The sequence below is a fragment of the Carlito syrichta genome, unplaced genomic scaffold, assembly GCF_000164805.1.
Source record: "Carlito syrichta isolate Samal-C Ts95f unplaced genomic scaffold, Tarsius_syrichta-2.0.1 Scaffold315374, whole genome shotgun sequence".
NCBI classification, from domain to species: Eukaryota; Metazoa; Chordata; class Mammalia; order Primates; family Tarsiidae; genus Carlito; species Carlito syrichta.
In genome coordinates, this window is record NW_007259470.1 from 185,429 (window position 1) to 206,367 (window position 20,939).

General features: G+C 34.8%; 1 protein-coding gene across 1 annotated transcript in view; it reads right to left on the reverse strand.

Moving 5' to 3' along the window:
- Positions 1–20,939, reverse strand: part of PIK3C2G (phosphatidylinositol-4-phosphate 3-kinase catalytic subunit type 2 gamma) — a gene marked incomplete at its 3' end in the record, with an annotated part of 314,051 nt that overhangs the window by 179,384 nt on the left and 113,728 nt on the right. The window contains 2 exon segments of the mRNA XM_008072653.1: positions 4,784–4,972; positions 19,775–19,905. Coding sequence (XP_008070844.1) covers positions 4,784–4,972; positions 19,775–19,905 — 320 coding nt within the window.

Below are 20,939 nucleotides of genomic sequence, written 5' to 3' on the forward strand. Positions count from 1 at the left end.
AAAAAAAAAAAAAAAAAAAAAATGAAGTGAGTCAAATAGATTTTCAAGATTGGTTTAGGTAGAGAAGATTCAACATAAGCAGAGTTATGTTTAGTTGTCAGGGTTCAGACAATATTGAAGTTCATCTAGCTAATCCTCATGTTTTATAAGTGAGTAAATGAAGCAGTATTACAACTTCATTGTTTAAAGATTTTTTAAAAAGAAATATTCCATGCACTTTAAATTTTAGAAAGTTTCTCTGTTAGAGAATGATTCTTTAGAGATATTATGGAGATTCATAGATGTTACCGTCACAATTATTTTCTTAATAATTGTAAACAGTTTTATTGAGATATAATTAAACTACCATACAATCCACTCGGTTTGAAGTGCACACTTCAATGGTTTTTTAGCATACATATTCCAAAACTTGTACAACAATAACCAAAAAGAATACCTTATACTCATTAGCAGTCATTCTCCATTTCCCCCCAACCTGCCCTAGCCCTCGTCTATCGCTAAATGACTTTGTTGTCTCCATAGATTTGCCTGTTCTGTCCATTTCACATAAATGGCATCATATACTATGTGGTCTTTTGAAACTGGCTTATTTCACTTAGCATAATGTTTTCAAGGTTCATCCATGTTGGAGCACATATTGGCATTTACTTCTTTTTAATTACTAAAAGGTATTGCATTGTATAGATAGAACACATTTTATATGTCTACTTATTAGTTGTTGGACATTTGGGTTGTTTCTACTTTCTGGCTGTTGTGAATGATGCTTGAACACTTGTGCATGAGTCTTTGAGGAGGCTTCTTTTTAAATTTTATTTTAAAGATCTGGGGTACAATTCAGGATTAGGAGTACCAGTGGTCATTGTGCAGGTAAAGTTTGGGCCTCCCTTTGGTCCTCATTTTGCCTGGTTTGAGATCAGGTACCCTTATTGATGTTGTGTCGTCCCAATCCCCTGGCAGTATCGCACTACTGCCAATCTCTTTCTTGTAGTATTATGGTAGATGTTCAGGGTCTGCTTATGAGTGAGAACATGTGGTACTCAGTTCTTTGTTTCTGTGACAGATCACTGAGTATTATAGAATCTAATCCATCTAAGTTGCTATGAAGACCATATGTTTGTCCTTCTTCATGGCTGTGTAATAGTTCATTCAGTATATATACTACATTTTTTTTTAATCCAGCTCAGTTTCAGTGGGCAGTATGGTTAGTTCCATGTCTTTGCTATTGTGAATAGTGCTACAATAAGCATGCATGTGCAGGCATCTTTTTTTTTGTAGAATGATTTGAATTCCTTTGAGTATATTTCCAGGAGAGGGATTGCTGGGTCATATGGAAGGTCACTTTCTAGTTCTTTTAGTAATCGCCACACTATTTTCCACAGAGTTTGAATTAGTTTGCATTTCCACAGGCAGTGTAGAAGCGTTCCCTTTTCTCTGCATCCTCACCAGCATCTGTTATTGTTTGTTTTATTAATAATCGTCATTCTTACTGGGGTTAGGTGGTATCTCAATGTGGTTTTGATTTGTATTTCTCTGATGATGAGTGAGGCTGAGCACTTTTTCATGTGTCTGTTGGCTGCCCGTATATCTTCTTTTGAGAAGTGTCTATTTGGATCTTTTGCCCACTTTTTAATGGGGCTGTTTGTTTTTTTTTCCTTTTGACACATTTGGGTTCCTTGTAGATCCTGGATGTTAGGTCTTTGTCAGATATACAGTTGGTAAATATTTTTTCCCGTTCTGTGGGATGTCTCCTTGTTCTCTTGATGGTTTCTTTTGCTTTGCAGAAACTTTTCAATTTAATGAGGTCCCACTTGTCTATCTTATGGCATGGGCATCTGGAGTTTTGATCAGGAACTGAGTTGCCTACTCTGATTTCTGTAAGGGTATCTCCTACATTTTCTAAGATTCTCATAGTTTGAATATTTAGATTTAGGTTTTTGATCCATTTAGAGTTGATTTTTGTGTATGGTGATAGTTAGGTATCCTGTCTCAATCTTCTTTATGTGGTCAGCCAGTTTTCCCAGCACCATTTAATGAATAGGTTCTCCTTTCCTCAGTGGTTGATGGTGGAGGCTTTGTCAAAGATGAGTTGGTTGAGAAATTGATGTTTCACTTCCTGAATCTCAATTCTGTTCCATTGTACCTGGTATTGTACCAATGCTGACTGTTTTGGTTATTGTAGTCTTATAGTAAAGTTTAAAGTCAGGAAGTGTGATACCTCCTGCTTTGTTTCTTTTGCTGAGGATTGTTTTGGCTATTCATGGTCTTTTATGTTTCCATATGAATTTCTGTATTTTGAATTTTGAATGAATTCTGAATTTCTGAATTTTGTCATTTCCAGGTCTGAGAAGAATGATACAGAACATCTAATGGGTATTGTGTTGAATCTGTAGATTGCCTTTGATAGGATGGACATCTTAACATTGTTGATTCTTCCTATCCAGGAGCATGAACTATTTTTCCATTTGTTTGTATCTACCTGGATTTCTTTGAGCAATGCTTTGTAGTTTTTGTTGTAAAGTTCTTTTACTTCTCTGGTTAGGAAGATGGAGAATGCATATTTTACAATTTACCTTGGGTGTGCACCAATGAGTGAAATTATTGGATCATATGGTTACTCTATGTCTAACACTTAAGAAATTACTACACTGTTTTACAAAGTGGTTGCACCATTTTACATTCCCACCAGACATTCATATTCAGATAATTTGTACATTTAAAATTGAGTTATTTATATTTCTATTGTGGAGTTCTGGAGTCTTTATATATTTTGGGTACAACTCTCTTATCAGAAATATGTCTTGTCAGTATTTTCTCTAATTCTGTCAGTTGTTACTGTCACATTTTGAACCAATTCTCTATTAGCTAATCAATTCAGGAATGACAAAATAATAATTGTGCTGAGAGTTTTAGTCTTATTTCTGCAAAAAATAATGATAATTGAGCATAATAGTTTTGTAGATTTGGGCTACCATGTATCTAAATCAGAAAAAGAGATTAGAATTGGAGTGAAAATAAGACATTGCTTTTTGCAAAAAAATCATTAAACTCTATGAAAAATAGTAAATGATCCCAATGCAACCAATCGTTACTTGATTATCTTACCATATCATTATTTTATTAATTAATTCAACTGTACAAAGTAATATAGGAAATAAAAATCAATAATTTCTTCAAATAACATACACTGAATGCTAAAATTACATAAAACAATCAAAATATATTTTAGAAAGTGGCTGACTCACTATTATATACTTGCTATGTCCCAGGTATTATTAAAACCTTGGGAAACAGAAATACTAAGATGATCTGTTTTGCTTTGAGTAGCTCTCAGTCTAACATGAGTGAAAATACATACATTTTACATTTAAACACAATACAATGTGATTAATAAAGTAATAAAACACTGTACTAGGCAGTAGTGATCAATTTTACATGGCAAGGTAAGGGAAGGTGCCACAGAAAAAGCCTTGAAAGGAGAAAAATTCCAATTTCTAATAATAGTAATACATATATGTTCATTTACATATATACATATATAAAGGAAGCAGTAGGCTTCTGAGCACAGATTAGTTCACAGAGGAAGCGTTAAAGTATAAAATCACTAATGTGTGGGATACAAAAGGTAATGTGCAAATTTTGAACATGAATGATTAAGAAACAAGTAATGCTCACAAATTATAGGAGGAAAACCATCCCTCCCTCTTACTCACCCTAAAAGTTTTATGAAGGACACTAAGTTGTAAATAAACCTAAATAAGTCAGTTTGAAAGTTCTTTGTGTCACTCCCTTTCCTACCTTTCTCTTTCCTTCAGGTCCTTGAGAACAGATTCAGAATTCAGCCAGGTTTGACAATAGAGGATAGAGTTCTGGCTCTAGAGATTGTAGGCTTTCTTCATGGCATCAGTGAGCTGATGCTATCAAAATGGACTTGAAGTATCTTTTCCTGGCTTTGAATATAAAAGGAAAGCCAAGGAAGATATGCTTTTGCTGAACCAGAGCCAGCTACCACATTTATTACTACATGATTCTCCTTAAAAAGAAGACATTATTAGCCCTTCTTCAGATGCCAAACGCATTTTTCTTTCTTTCTTTTTTTTTTTGAGTTGGAGTCTCACTCTGTCGCCCAGGCTGGAGTGAAGTGGCACGTTCCCAGCCACCGCAGCCTCCAACTGCTGGGCTCCAGTGATCCTTCCTCCTCAGCCTTCCAAGTAGCTGGAATTACAAGTGCGTGCTACAACGCCTGGCTAATTTTTTTGATTTATTGTAGAGATGAGGTCTCGCCAAGTTGCCCAGGCAGGTCTCCAACCTGCGGGCTCAGGCAATTCACTCACCTCGGCCTCCCAAAGTGCGGGATTACAGACTGAGCCACCGAGCCCGGCTGCCAAATGCATTTTAAACTGAGGAAACGTCTTGAGAAAAGCAGGGAAATTTGTAAACTTTGCATACTTCGATAGTAAAATAAATGATCCCAATTTTTAATGACTTTTTTCCAGAGGAAAAAACTATAGATATTTATTTTTCTCTATTTTTTAAAATTTCTGTAAGAACGATACTCTTTGTGAAACTATGGCCATTAATTATACTTCAAGTTTAGTACAGAAGACATGATTATAGCTTAGATTTGTTTAAAATTTATATTCATAGCTGACATTTATCTAAAATTAATATCTATAGGTATTGAAATTGAGAACAAATAGAATAGGTGTTGAATTAATTATATGGTCCGATATTTTTTTCTCTTCAAACAAGTTCTTCTTATATCATGTTTTTATGCAATTCTTACCTGGAAGTCAAAAGCCCAAGTGCCTCCAAAGGGTGAGAAAATGTCCATCTTCTCAAAATTGTATGCATTTCTGAAACAGTCCTTTCATCCCATCCAGGGGCACTACCAAGGACCAAAGGAAGGGAGCAGTTTTCATGATTGCAGTAGAAGCGATAAAACCATAAGTATCTTCTCTTTTCCTCAGAGAGTCTGCAAAACAAGATTGGAAGCCGTAATTTACTGGAGTTTTCTGCAATAACAAATGTAGCCTGTAAATATGTAGTATAAAACCTTACTGTATTTCTTAGAATTTTATTTTAGTTTATTTTGAAAAACAAGTCTCTTATCTTCTTAGGACAGTTTGTTAGGTTATTTTATCAGCTTATTTGCCACTAACTTATTTAATTATAGAAAAAAATAATAAGTCTTTAGTTTGGGTAATTCACATTTATTTTTTCTTTCTCTTATCTTTGTCACTTAATTTTCTATGTTCTTTTGGTCAGCAAAATCTGTCTCCTCTAAGGTAAGCAGAGTTTATTGGAGTCCTACAACATGTTCTATTTGGAACAGAGGTAATCAATCATTTACTCGTTTACTTTCTTTACAAATTAACTGAGATCCAAGTGGGCCTGTGAAGAAATGGCATATTTTAGTGATTATATTTCTTCATCTCAAAGCAAGTTTCATCAGAGGTCAGACAACCCTTTGCTGTTAGCTTCAAAATCAAAGATTTCAATTCATCCCTGGATTATGTCTTTAAATGTTCAGAGTTCACTGAGAGTTTGGAGTAAAAATGTCAGTGATGCTAGTTTCTTAGATGCTCAAGCATTTCCCACTGGAGAGGGGTCTGAAACAGAAGATCTAAATCTAGCACTAGGGCATTGACTTGGTGACAGTTTATCACATTTTGCTCACACTCTAGCAGAAGCATTCAGAACCACAGTTCAACCAGAGGACAACTTCTTTTGCAAGAAAGTGACTTTTGGACATTATCTCTTCCAAACTGACACTTGCTCAGTTTAAATCAGCTAAAACTCCCAAGAAGGCTAATGAGAAATATTAAAAGATTTTTAAAGGTCAATGGTTCCCTACAATTTCTTTTAAAGTCATAGTAATCAGTAAAATGAAAATATTGAATTATAGATGACTTTTGAGATACGTTTAAGTTCCTTTTATTTATTTTTTTAAAATTTTTTTGTTACCACCTTTTCCACTGAAAGGTCCTGAAGAAGGGATCCATAGTAAAATTACTAAAATAAATTTTGTTCTGATTAAATTCCCTGCCTCTCCAATACTGAACAATGCTTTTTTCTTTTTCTCTCATTTAATCATAATTTACATAAAATTAAATGCACAGATTCAGTTCAATACATTTTGACAAATGCATATACAAGGTAACTACCACACTCCTATGAAGATACAAAAGCTTTTCATGCCATCAGAGGCAAGCACTGGTATGATATTTTTCACTCTAGATTAGTTTTACCTTTTCTAGAATATCATATAAATGGAATCATAAAGTAAATACCCTCTTATTTATGGCTTCTTTCACTTGGCATAATATTTTCGCAACCATCCATACTGTTGAATGTGTTAGTAGTATATTCTCTTAATTTATGCATATTATTCCTTTGTATAAATATACCCCAATGTGCTTATTCATTCTCCTATTTGATGGACATTTGGGTTGTTTCATTTTGGGGGACATTATGAATAAAAGTGCTATGAACATTTCCATGCAAGTTTTTTTGCATTTTTAAAAAATTTTCCTAAGAAATACCTAGAAGAGGAATGACTGGGTTATATGTCAGGTGTTCACCTTTAGAAGGAATTGTGAAATTGGTTGGTTTCTGGAGTAGTTGTAAATTTTACATTATTAGCTGTAAAGTATGATAATTCCCTTTGTACTACATTCTTGTCAACTATTGATTTTATCTTTTCTGTTTTTTTGAATCTAGATCTCACTCTGTCACTCAGGCAGCAGAGCAGTGGTACAATCATAGTGGTGCACGGCAGCCTTGAACTCCTGGGCTGTGGCCATCAGTCTTTTAAGTAGCTAATTTTCTTTCTTTCTTTTTTTTTTTTTTTGAGTTGGAGTCTCACTCTGACACCCAGACTGGAGTGAATTGGCCACTCCTGGGCACCGCAGCCTCGACCTGCTGGGCTCCGGCGATCCTTCCGCCTCAGCCTTCCAAGTAGCCGGAATTACAGGCATGCGCTACCACGCCTGGCTGATTTTTTTATTTATTATAGAGATGAGGTCTCGCCAAGATGCCCAGGCGGGTCTCGAACCCGCGGGCTCAGGCAATCCTCCCACCTCAGCCTCCCAGGGCAAGGGATTACAGGCTGAGCCACCGAGCCGGGCTTAAGTAGCTAATTTTCAAAAATCTTTTGTGGAGATGGGGTCTTGTTATGTTGCCCAGGTTGGTTTCAAACTCCTGGGCTCAAGCAGTTCACCCACTTTGGCCTCTCAAAATGCTGGGATTACGTATGTGAGCTACTGCACCCAGTCGATTTTGTCTATTTTTATAATATTATTTAGTCTAATTAGAATATAGTGGTAACTCATTGTGGTTCTAACTACATTTACAGATGTCTTGGCAATTTTTCATATGCTATTTCCTTAATTTTTTTTTAAATGTCTGCTCAAGTCTTTTCTCCACTTTTTTGGTTGATTGTTTTAATTCATCTGCAAGATTTCTTTATATATTCTGCATACCATACACAAAATTTTGTCATATAAATGTGTTTTGCACATATTTGTCACAGAATGTGGTTTACCTATTAATTTCCATAATGAGTCTCTTGAATTTGCATTATGTTTAATTTATAATTTTTTAAAATTATTGCTTTCTCTTTTTAAATCTAAGAATACTTTGCAAATCCCAACATTCACTCTCCTGTTTTTTTCTGAAGACTCTAAATTTTAGATTTTTACATCTAGAATAATGATCCATCCTAACTTAATTTTTGTATGCACGATGGTAGGCATAATTTCTTTTCCATAATGATTATCCATTTGTTGAAAACATTTTTTTTTTTCATTTATTGCTTTGGCAGATTTGTCAAAAACACATTGAACATACAAATGGGGTTCCTGGCTCTTTATTCTACACTGCACTCTGTTTCACTAATCTATTTGCCTATACTTACACTATTCCTCACTACCTTAATTGCTGTAAGTTTAGAGTACATAAGGGCATGCAAGTTGTGAAATTAGACTTTGTTCTTCTTTTTAATTGCTTTGACTATTCTAGGTTCTCTGCACTGTCATTTAAATATTGAAATCAGATTTTAAATTTCTACAATAATTTGCTGAGATTTTCACTGAGATTACATTTTATCTACAAAGAAGTTTAGAGAGAATTATCATTTTAACAACAAGAATATTCCAGTCAATGAATGAGCTATATCCTTCCCTTTATTTAGGTTTGCTTTAATTATCTTAGTACATTTTTGCACATTTTTAGTTTAGAGGTTTTGATATAGTAAATAAAATTTTATAAAATGATTTATTTTTCATTTTCTACTGAAATATAATTACATTTTGTACATTGATGTCAAATGCTAGGAGCTTTACATAATCATGTCATGTGAAAATAGCTGATTTTATTTATTTCTTTAAAATTTTTACTCTTTTAAAATCTCTTTCTCTTCACATAGTACATTGGTTAAAACTTCCAGTAAGACATTAATGATAAATGTTGGGATTATAAACATCCTGGGTTTGTTTTCAAACTTAGAAGGGAAACATCCATTCTTGCATAATTTAGTGTGCTATTAACTACAGGTTTTTCATATATCACTTTTAAGGTTGAAAATTTTTCTTTTTCTTTCTCTCTCTCTCTCTCTTTTTTTCTAGAAAGCATGATTTATTGAGAGGACAGAAAAGTTCCCAGAGCAGGAGGGACCTGAGGGGGTTGCCCAAAAATTTTCATCTTATTTCTAGTTTTGTAAATTCTTTTAAAAATCATAAATGGTGTTGAATTTTGTCAAAATATTTTTCCAAGGAGATATGGGTTTCCTGTTCAATCTTCTCATTCTTTTACTTTTAATCTAATTGCTTATATTTAAAATATGTGCCTATAAATAGCATTAAATTAGATATTACTTTTGTAATACAGGCTGACAAATTTTGTTTTTTAATTGGAATGTTTAGTGTATTTACATTTAATGTTATATTTAGATGGTTGAGTTTGAATCACTGTATTGATATTAGTTTTCTTTGTTCAAACCTTTTTCTGGTGTCTTTTACTGCCTCCCCTTGGATTATTTCTTTTTCTTTTGTATTTTATATTTATCTTTTTCATTATTTTTCAAATATATACTCTTAAAATTTTGAGAGTGTGATTTGGTTAGATATCAAAATAGTCTTTTTTAAAAAGCATATTACAGTCAACCATATATTAAAATTATACAGCCTTACATAAATGTAAAAAACTTAAAACAGCATATTCCATTTTCTACTTCTCATTCTTACTTAAGTTGTTTTAGATTTTATTTTTATATATTATAAACTCAACAGCACATTGTGATTTATTTTTCTTTTTAAAGAAAATAAAAATGTACAAATAAATGTATTTCATCGACCTTTTATCATTTTATTGTTTCTTTATGTATTCTCATAGATTTGAGTTTCCAACTGGTGTTATTTTCTTCCAACTTGAAATACTTCTTTTAATATTTCTTTTAGTAAAGATGAGGTGAGTATAAATTAACTTAACTGTTTTTGGTTGAAAATGTATTCATTTGACCTTTATTTTTGAAATATAATTGTACACTTCATAGAATTATTTTAATAGTTCTTATAATAAGGATTAACTTATAATAAATTAACTCAGCTGTATTTGCTTGAAAATGTCTTCATTTGGTCTTTATTCTTGAAATACAATTTTACTCTTCATAGAATTCTATGTTGAAACAGTTTTTTTCCCTCTTTTAACACACAAAAACAATATTCCACTGTCTTTTGACTAGCATTGTTTTGGATGAAAAGCCTGCAGTAAATATTATATACAATATATAAATCATTATAGTATTGATATTATAGTTGTTGCTCTAGATGCAATTTGCTTGCTTTAATGTTTTAAAATTTTTATATTTATCTCTAGTTTTCAGAAATTTGACTATAATTTACCTGAGTGATGCTAGTGTGTGTGTGTGTGTGTGTGTGTGTGTGTGTGTGTGTCTGTGTATTTGCTAGGGAGTTACTAAGCTTCTTATGTGTATGGGTTAATTTTAAAAATCAAATTTGTAAAATTTGGTTATTACTTTATTTTTTTGCTTCAATACCCTTATCTATTTTTGTATGTCCAATGCTCATATATTTTTTCATATTGTTGTTCAAGTCACAAGGCGCTATTACGATTTTCAGATTTTTTTTTCTTTTTGTAACTTAGTATGGATAATTGCATTATCCTCTCTTCAAACTCATTGTTCTTGCTTTTTTGTTTGTTTGTTTGAGTTGGAGTCTCACTCTGTTGCCCAGACTGGAGTGCAGTGGCCGCCACTCCCGGCCACCACAGCCTCGACCTGCTTGGGCTCCGGCGATCCTTCCACTTCAGCCTTCCGAGTAGCTGGAACTACAGGTGTGCGTTACCACACCCAGCTGATTTTTTGATTTATTGTAGAGATGAGGTCTCACTGCCCAGGCGGGTCCCGAACCCGTGTGCTCAGGCAATCCACTCACCTCAGCCTCCCAAAGGCGCGGGATTACAGGCTGAGCCACCAAGCCCGGTTTCATTGTTCTTTTTAATGCATTATGCAATTTATTAGGCCCATCCAATGATTTTTTTAAACAAATATTTTTAGATATCATATTTTCAGTTCTTGAATTTCTATTTCTTTACTAAGACTTTTCATTTGTCAACTCATATATTTTCAAAAGTCATTAAATATTTTTATAATAGCTGTGTTGAAATCATTATCTGCTACTTTAAAACTCTTTGGGATTGTTTCTATTAACTGCTTCTGCCTCAGGTTATGGTTATATTTTCCTGATTCTTCCTGGTTATTTTCTTATTTATTGATTGTAGGCTGAATATTTCCCAATAATTTCTCAATTATTGACTGTATGCCAGATATTTAAAATGTTACATTGTTGACAGTCCACATTCCTCTATCTTTTGGGTGTTGACTATTTCAAACTTTCTAGTATATAGTTTAATTACTGGAAGATCAGCTTAATTCTTTGAAATTTGATATTTTAGGTCAGGCTTAGTATAGTCCTTAATCTAGGAAGAGAATAGACTTAATATGTACCTTTTTAAATATTAAATGTCTGGAATGTTTTATGTGCTTTCTCCATTCTTGTTGTTCAGAATTTCTATATCTTCCATCATTGGACAACCTCTTAAACCTAAACTTATTTTACATCTCCCCGTAGTGTTTTCCTACCACTACTGTTGCAGAAAGACTCCAATACAAATTTCAGTAGCTCTTATCCTGGTCACTTTCCTTGTTCCAAGTATTATGCTCTGAAGATTCTAGCTGCCTCAGCTTCATTGAACTCTAATTTCTTCCTTTAAAAAAAGTCTCATCATGACTTGCATCCTCTTCTTTAATTCTACCTCCCATACCTTGGGAGGAACCAGGTACAGAAAGTGTCTGCAGGTTGACAGTCACTTTAATAATAAAATGTACCTGAAGTCCTGTCTGTCTAATTTCAAAAACAGTTGTCTCATATGTATTGTACTATATCATAGTTCTTTAAGTCAGGGGATTACTCTAGTACTAGGTACTCTTCTTGTTAGAAGTAGAAGCATCATTTTTTTCAGAACAAATATTTTTATGTTTTTTAATTCTGGGGTCTTCATATTTGGAAGCATTATTTTGGTTAACATCAAAATTTCTTTCAATATTTAATTTTTACATATATCATAGTCACATTCTCATTGAATTTATTTGAGTCTGAACTTCCTGACTCCACTTTCAATTGGTCAATTTGAAAGAAGAAAAAATTTATGTCACAAATGAAGAGATAAAATGTAGTATTTTGGACATTGAGGTTAATGTGATTCTAATACAAGTTAATCACATTGACAGCTATTCTCCATTGTCTCATCATCCACAATAAAATTGTATTACTGAGCAATAATAATTGTATTTAACTGGGTGAAACAGAAGAAAATGCTGTTTATTTTATGTATATTATTGACTTAAATAAAAAATGAAGTATAAAGCAAATATAATTCACTGAGATTAATTAAAAAAAACCCACAAACCTCTAACAGCGGAAGGCAGTTACTATGATTATTACCTGTTGGTTTTGATCTTTTTAAAAAATATGTATTTAAAATTTCAAGGCACTGCATCTTTTTTATTTTAAAAATCTTCCATTATAAATACATCAGCCTTGGCCAGGTTTGGTGGCTCAGCCTGTAATCCCAGCACTTTGGGAAGTTGAGGTGAGTGGATTGCCTCAGCCCGCAGGTTCGAGACCTGCGCAACATGGCGAGACCTCATCTCTACAATAAATAAAAAAGTAGCTGGGCATGATAGCGCATGCCTATAATTCCAGCTACTTGGAAGGCTGAGGTGGAAGGATCGCCAAAGCCCAGCAGGTCGAGGTTGCGAGTGGCCGGGAGAGTATCACTATACTCCAGTCTGGGCAATGGAGTGAGACTTCAACTCAAAAAAAAAATCAGCCTCTAATATGTGATACATTTGTTCAATGTAAAGTTTTGTATTTTTGAGTAAGAATTAGAAGAAGATATTTCACTTAGTTAAGTGTTAGTGTAGTACCATAACAAATTGTCAATATATATCATGAGGACCATGAGAATCTTTCATCATCTTCAGGTCTTAAGGTAAGTTTTTATACCAGAAACTATGCAAAAGCAATTCAGTCCTTACAACACATTTATTAGATGCACATTATTTATTAGGCACAGTGTATAGCATTGGAAATAGAGTTATAAACAAGATAGGTTATTGCTTTCACACTTCTTACAAATTAACGAGGGGGACAAGAGATAACTACATGAATGAGCAGGACCATAGCTTATGTTAAGTGTGATACCATAAAAGATAATGTGAGAGTGTAGGGAGAAAGATTTCATTAGATAGGATGGTTAAAGAAAGTCTGTTTGAGACTTTTAGTGACAACCCTAAGGATAGGATGATTTAGTCATGTGAAAAATCTAGGAAAGAGTATTTCAGACAAAGAAAACAGCAAATAAAGAGACCTTGAGATGGGAGCAGGACTAGCATATTTGAAATATATGCAGGAGACTGATATAACTGGCTTGAAGTGAATAAGAAAAAAAATAATCTAAGTAACTAGAGAACAGGGAAGGAGCAAGATTACTCAAAACAAAAATCTTGAGGAAGGGGCAGTATAACTGACTGAAGACATTGAATGATTGGAGGATATAGGCAAAGAAACCTATATGGAGGAGCAGACCTAGGATTTTGAGGATCAACCTGAGAACCCAAGGTGAAGGCTATCAGGTGGTCACCTGAGGACACGGATGACAAACAGTTCCAAGTCCTGGATGTCCCTATAGGCAGCCTCAATGTGAGAGTGAAACAGTGACACTGAAGAGAGAAGTGTTGAGTGAAAACCACAGCTTTTCTTCACTTCAAACCTTATGTGAGCCTCTCAGGTTCAACCAAGGAAGAGTTAGCCTAGGAACTTTTCCTATCATCTTTGTCACACTGGCTGAGTACAGAGGGCCACCCCAAATAGAGAAAGAGGCATTAGTAGGTGCCATGTAGAACCTGGTGAACCCCAGCTCCCAGGTGCCCTGTGCCATGGCTACCAACTCTTCACAGAGAGGCTCAGCAGGAAACATTCTACAGGTGTGGTCTCTTTCCCTACCCAGCACTCAGCAGGGGTGACACAACAAATTCAGGGAAGTTTCTCTGGCACTGGTTGCCATTGTGGCCCTAAGTTAGAGCTGTAGATGTGGCTTTCCTTTAGGGGGCTGTCATGGTGTCCATAGTTTCTCCCATAGAGGAGGGTGGGATCTAAGAGGCAAGGCGCCTCTGCACTGTGCAGTGGAGGAAGTGGTTCCACACACCTGTGGACAGAAGAAGAAATATCAACCTCTGACTGCTTTTCTCCTAAGCCTGGGCAAAAGGAGCAGTTCCACCAAGACAGAAGTAGGCCATTTCACACTCCCAAGAGCACCTGAAGTAGAATAGAGCAGTAGGGCCCTGCCTGGCTGCATGCCAATCTTATTGACAAGCAGTGTGGGGAGGAAGATGATGCTGGAGTTCCAGCCAGAACCCCTGTTGCTTGTCCCAGAGGGAGTGGAATGCCCTGTTATCATCAGACTGCATCACTGAAGCAGTTCCAGACTGTTTTCTCCCCAAATCACCACCCTTCCTGTCACTGCTGTATCCTCACACAACCCTTCCTGCCACAAGCAAGCCAGAGAAGGAAAGACAGATAGAAACACATACACCCACACCCACACACACACACACACACACACACACACACACACACACACACACACACACACACAGTCACCCCAGCTTGCAACCATATCTAACTAAAAAACAACAAAAAAAGAAAAGAAAATAAAGAAGAAAAGAGCATGTACTCACAGATGAGGATGAACCTGTGGTAAAAACAACAGCAGTCCCCAAGACCTTAATGATCAACACCCACAAAAGGACTTCTCAGATCTTGAGGAATGGGACCTATCCAGAATGACCTGTCACTGATGACAGAAACAGAATTTAGACTATGGATGGCAATGAAACTCATCAAAATCCATGAGAAGATAAACACAGATCATTCTGGTCATGAAAACAGTGCTGGGAGTGAAAATTGAGCTGGCCATTATAAAAAAGGACAATTCTGAACTCATAGAAATTAAGAATTTTCTTCTAGAATTTTAAAACACAATTTTAAAATGCAAGTCTCAACATCAGAATCAACCAGGCAAAGAATCTCAGAGCTTGAGGACTGAACAATTGCACTAACCCAGTCCAACAAAAACAAGGAGAAAAAGCTTAGGCTGAATGAGCAAAACCTATGAGAGATTTGGGATTATGTAAAGATAAATAAATGGTTGATTGGTATCCCTGAGAGAGAAGGGAAAACTGAGAATACCCTGGAAAAAGACTTCTAAGATGTCATCCAAGAAAATTTCCCCTATCTCACTAATGAGGCAGCCATGCAAACACAAAAGATTCAGGGACATCCTGCAAGGTATTACATAAGAAGCCCATGTCCAAGGCACATAATAATTCATCTCCCCAAGGTGAACATGAAAGAAAAAATCCTAAAGGCAGCTAGAGAGAAGGGATAGGGCATCTAAAAGGAAGACTCATCATAATTGCCATAGTCTTTTCAGCAGAACCTCTACAAGCCATAAGGGACTGAGGTCCCATTTTTAACATTCTAAAAAAAAAGCAATGCCAGTCCAAATATTCATATCCCACCAAGTTAAGTTTTGTTAATTAAGGGAAATTAAAATCCTTCCCAGACATCCAGTTCCTAGGAGAATATGTCACCTAAGGAAATGCTTAAGAAAGTTCTAAGCACAAAAACAAAAGAGTAATTCCACCCATTGCAAAAGCATAGGCAAGAACAGAGTTTATAGGCCATACAAATCAACCACAAAATATAAAAAGCCAAACAGTCTCTTAATAGAAATATGACAGGAACAAGCTCCCATATTTCAATAATTAACTTAAACATGAATAGACTGAACATGCCACTCATAGGGCATAGGTTGGCAAAATAGATAAAGAAGCAGGATCTATCTTTCTGCTGCCTTTAAAAATCCCACCTCACTGCAAATGACACACACAGGCTCAAGCTGAAGGACTGGAGAAAAATCTTCCAGGAAAGTGAAAACCAAAAAAGAGTAGGAGTAGCTAGTCTTATATTAGATAAAACAGAATTTAAACCAATAAAAGTCAAAAGGACACTGAAGGACACCTCATAATGATAAAAAGCTCAAACCATCAGCAAGAAATATCCATCTTTAATATATACACACCCAAATGGGACCACCCAGATTCATAAAACAATTAAGCTGAGAAGACATGCACAGTCATACACTTTTGGTTGGAGACTTTAATATCCCACTAACAGCCTAAGACAGATCATGGAGGCAAAAAGCTCAATCTGGAACTTTAACTCAAAACTTGATCTAACAGATGTCTACAGAACACATTATGCAACAATGACAGAATATACATTCTTTTCATCAGCACATGGAGCATACTCCAATATTGACCACATATTCACACATACAATTTCTGACAATTAAGTTCACAAAGTCATCCTAGAAAAAGTGCTACATACCTTCTTGCTGAATATCACTATGGTCACTTTCAAAACACTCCCTTTGAAAGCTATGCATGGACACCAGCATCTAGTCCACCTGTCAAAGCAATTTTGGAACTCTTTTTTTTTTGGAATGGCTTTCAGAACTGTCATTGTATTACACTTGATGTCCCAAATGTCAAAAAAAATCTTTCTTTCTTTGGGTAAAGAAAAAGTCACTGGGGACCAGATAAGATAAGTAGGAAGGATGTTCCAATATGGTTATTTGTTTACTGGCTAAAAATTCACTCATAGACAGTGCTGTGTGAGATGGTGCATTGTCATGATGCAAGAACTCCTTCAGACCCATTTTTGCACACACCTTTCTCATGACAAGATTTTCAGTTAAAATTTTCCTGTTTCTCTATCAATGTTTATTTAGTCTGCTATGCTTCTCATGGTCAGTCAATGATTTTGGTGCATAATTTGATGAATTTTTGCAATGTTTTCATTATTTCTGCTCGTTACTGACGATCCTGACTTCTCTTCATCCATGATGCTTCCTCTCCTCTCAGAAAAAGTGTTTAATCCATTTGTATACTGCCATTTTCTTCATGGCATTGCCCTCTTAAACTTGGACTAACATGTCTCTGATTTCACTTTTACTTTTTCCAAGTTTAACAAGAAATTTAATATTGGTATGTTGCTCTAATTTTAGCTCCAATATTCTTATAACAGCACACAAAAACATGTGACAACAATAATGGACATCACTCAGCAAGACACTGCTGCATGTCGACATGAACACAGCTGTGAGACACTGATATAGCAACCATTATAAAACCTTACCAAGTTGTTTGTACAGTATTGCCAACATAAGTGCATGATGGCAAGTTCATGATCTTAATTGTCACACTCATGAATCGAGTGTGAACAAATTTGAAAATGTCTAAATCCTGCCAAATATCTTAAATCACAGTGGAATAAAAATAAATATTGTCATAAATAAGAATCCCCTCCCACACAAAAGTACATGAAAATTAAACAATATGCTTCTTACTTACTTTGAGGTTAACACAGAAATCATAGCAGAAATAAAATAATTTTTAGAACAAACAAAAACAAAGATATAAAACACTAAAACCTCTGGGATATCATGTAAACAGTGCTGAGAGGGAGGCTTATAGCATTGTATGCATGAATCAAGAAAACAGAGGAAACTGAAGTAAACAGTCTAATGTTGTACCTGAGGGAGCTGGAAAGACAACTACAATCCAATCCCAGAATTAGCCTAAAAATGGGAATCAATAAAGTAAAGTCATGGCTGAATAAAATAGAAGCCAAAAAAACATACAAAGGATCAATGAAATGAAAAGTTGGTTCTTTGAAAGGATAAATTAAGATTGACAGACACCTGACCAGATTAATAAAAAAAAAGAAGAAGAAGAAGAGAGAAAGAGAGAGAAAATATTTGAATAAACACAATTAGAAATAGAAAAGGTGACATTACAACCAACTCTGAAGAAATACAAAAGATTATGAGAGATTACTATGAACATCTGTATTTGAATAAACTGGAAAATCTAGAAGAAATGGAGGAATTCCTGATATCACATAACCTCCTAAGATTAAAACAGGATGAAACTGAAACCCCAAATAGATCCATTACAACCTAAGAAATCATCACAATATTAAAAAACCTTTCTGTCCCCTCTCCCCAAATTAAAAGCACCCTAGGTCAAATGATTTCTTAGCTAAATTTTATAAGGCATATAAGGAAGATCTGATAACAATCCTACTGAAAGTATTCCAGGCAACAAGAAGGGATTTGCCCTAGCTCATTCTATGAAGCTAAAATCCTGATACCCTCAAATGGCAAAGATCCAACAAGGAAAGAAAATTACAAGCCTATTTCCCTAGTGAACATATGCAAATATTCTCAACAAGATTCTAACAAATTGCATTCAACAGCACATTTCAACAATCATTCATCATGCCTACATGGGCTTTATTCCCAGGATGCAGGACTTGTTCAATGTATGAAAATCTTTAAACTTATGCCATCACATAAACAGGTGTAAAACCAAGAACCACATAATTATGACATTTAGATGCAGAAAAAGCTTTTGATAAAATCCAATGTCCCTTCTTGATAAAAATCCTCAAACACCTAGGCATCGAGGGAACACTTCCCAAAATAATAAGAGCCATCTTTGGCAAATTTACAGCTAACATCATGCTTAATGGGCAGAAACTGAAAGCATTTCCCTTTAAGAATTAAAACAAGACAGATATCCACTATCACCCCTCCTATTAAATATAGTACTAGAAGTCCTAGCCCGAGCAATCAGGCAAGAGAAAGAAATTAGAGGCATCCAAATAGAAAAAGAGGAAGTTAAATTATCCCTCTTGGCAGATGATATGAATGTACACCCTGAAAATCCTAGAAAACCTGACAAAAATCTCCTAGTACTAAATGATCACTTTCAAAATATTAAATACAATTTTGAATATACAGAAATAGTAAAATATACTATAAAATTAAAAACAAAAACTCTTGATCACATTCAATTACCCAATATGGGATGGCCCAAAATTGATTCCTCTTCCTGTAAATGAACATAACATCTATCCAGTAGGTCAACTCAAATCTTTGAATTCTCCATTGACTTAATCTTGATTCCTCAGTTTCTTAATTAATTTACTCCCTAATAATTCCATTGAATCATTAAGTTGTATCTTCTCAACTTCCAAAATACGTTTTACAAATCCAGGCATTTTTATCAATATCTACTGCTATCATCTTAGTTCTAGCTGTCATGATCTCTTGCCTAAAATCTCCTTGCCATACTGCCTGCTTCTACTCTTACCTCTTCTCTAATCCATTCTTCAACTTACAGTCAAAGGGAACACGTGAAAAGATTCTGATCCCATAATTCCCCTGTACAAAACCTTTAAAGGAGCTCTCCCTCTTGGAATAAAGTACCTTATCATGCTATGTATCTTATCACAGGAGAGAGAGAGAGAGAGAGAGAGAGAGAGAGAGAGAGAGAGAGAGAGAGAGAGAGAGAGAGAGAGAGAGAGGGGAGGGAGGGAGAGAGGGATGGGGGAAGGCGAGAGTGCAAATTACTTTCCTAGTTTTTTGCCTTTGGCAACTTATTAATGAACATCATCAGCTGTGACTTGCACATTGCCAAGTCACAAGTATAAATGTCACTAATTTCCTTATAGTTCTCCCGAGATTTTATTTTTACTAAGAAAATTACTGTTTTGCAGAGTATAAGTACTTCTTAGACACTAGTTTAGTGCTATTAAAACATGTTTATTTTTATTATTTTAAAAATCTGCCACAAAAATTAAATTTTGCTTTTTCCTGTTGGTTAAAATAACTTTCTTCCTCCTTGAAGGATTGTTGAGCAACACTTTATCATTGCTATGTGCTGATATATATCTAATCACTCTCCGCTTTGTTACTTCGAACTGAACAATTTCCAACTTTTTCACTTTTCCTTAATCTAACATTGCTAAATATCACAAGAAAACAATCTTTAAAAGCATATACAATTCCTTATTTACCTTCTAAATATTAACTGATCATTCAACAGGCATGACATTAGGAAATGAAAAGAGTTATGTGGAAAGGAATGCTCACTCTTTGAAGCCATGAGTGCTTCAAGAAGGAGTGATGATATCATGAACAACAGGCAAATTTCACTTACAAGATCTGGGCCAACCACCATAAACAGCAGGCAAAATTTACTCACGAGACCTGGGTCACTTACAGTAAGGGAGACTGTTTCTGTGACAGTTTGGCAATATGTTTCAGACACTCTGATGGTGGTTCTTCAAGATTAATTTTGTTCTCTTCAGAATCAGGTTTAATATACTCCCACCCAGTAGCTGGAAAATCAATCTGAAGTAAAGAAACAATTAACTATTTATTGCAAGTGTCTCAAAATGCATGATTAATTAAATGATCCTTATCTTAGATTTTAGAAACTAAAAGACAGAATAATTTATATTTTTTCTGTGCTATTTTATTGCAAAATAGTTTTTTAAGGACTCATTAAAGCTTGGACTTAATGCTTAAATATGCACAGTATTTTGCCAACTATTTATACAAAATGTTATATCTTAATTACTTGTAATGTTGTCTGGTAGAAAATGAGAGAAATAGTAAAATATATTAATTTTCAGAAAATTAAATAAGTTGCATTTTTGTTTAATGCTGATATATTCTTTCTACATTTCAGTGTTAAAATGTCTTTAGATTGTGAAATTATAAAATGTAAAGTTGGTAATTATAATTATTTTCATGCGTTCATTTGGAAAAATAAAAAGTTGATCTATGATGGTCTGTATTTCATGAGGTCAGCAAGTGTGGGAACCATTTTGTAGACATGAAAGTGAGATCTTCTCTGGTGAAGATCTGTTTTTCTAGTGAATAGGTGCAAAGAAATTCATCCCCAAATGTGGCATCTTGCCTCAAGCTTTCTCCCAAACTGCTTTCCATCCCAGATCAAATTATTTATTGCAAAAAAGGAAAGGAAGAACTTTAAAAAAAAATAATCCCTGTCTCTCAAGTTCATTCAGCTTCCAAGGAGAACTATTTGCAAGTCATCTTCCATCTACTACACATTTTTCCAATCATTTGTTGCCCCTCAGTAGAATTTCTCTTCCTCTCCCTCTCATAACCTGTTTTACCAGAATGCAAGCCCTATTCTTCCTGTAACCTGGAGATAGTATTTAAGTTTCTGTAATTCATTGGGAAGTTGGGCCTTCATTCTGAAGGCCCTTGTGCATACATTAAATAAAAAGTGTTTGCCTTTTCTCCTATTAATCTGTCTTGTCTTATGCCAATTATTTTTTCAGCAAACCTTTAGGGGGTCCATGGCCATGGACCCCCACTAGTATATAATCAAATAGAATATTTTTGCTTTGGATCCA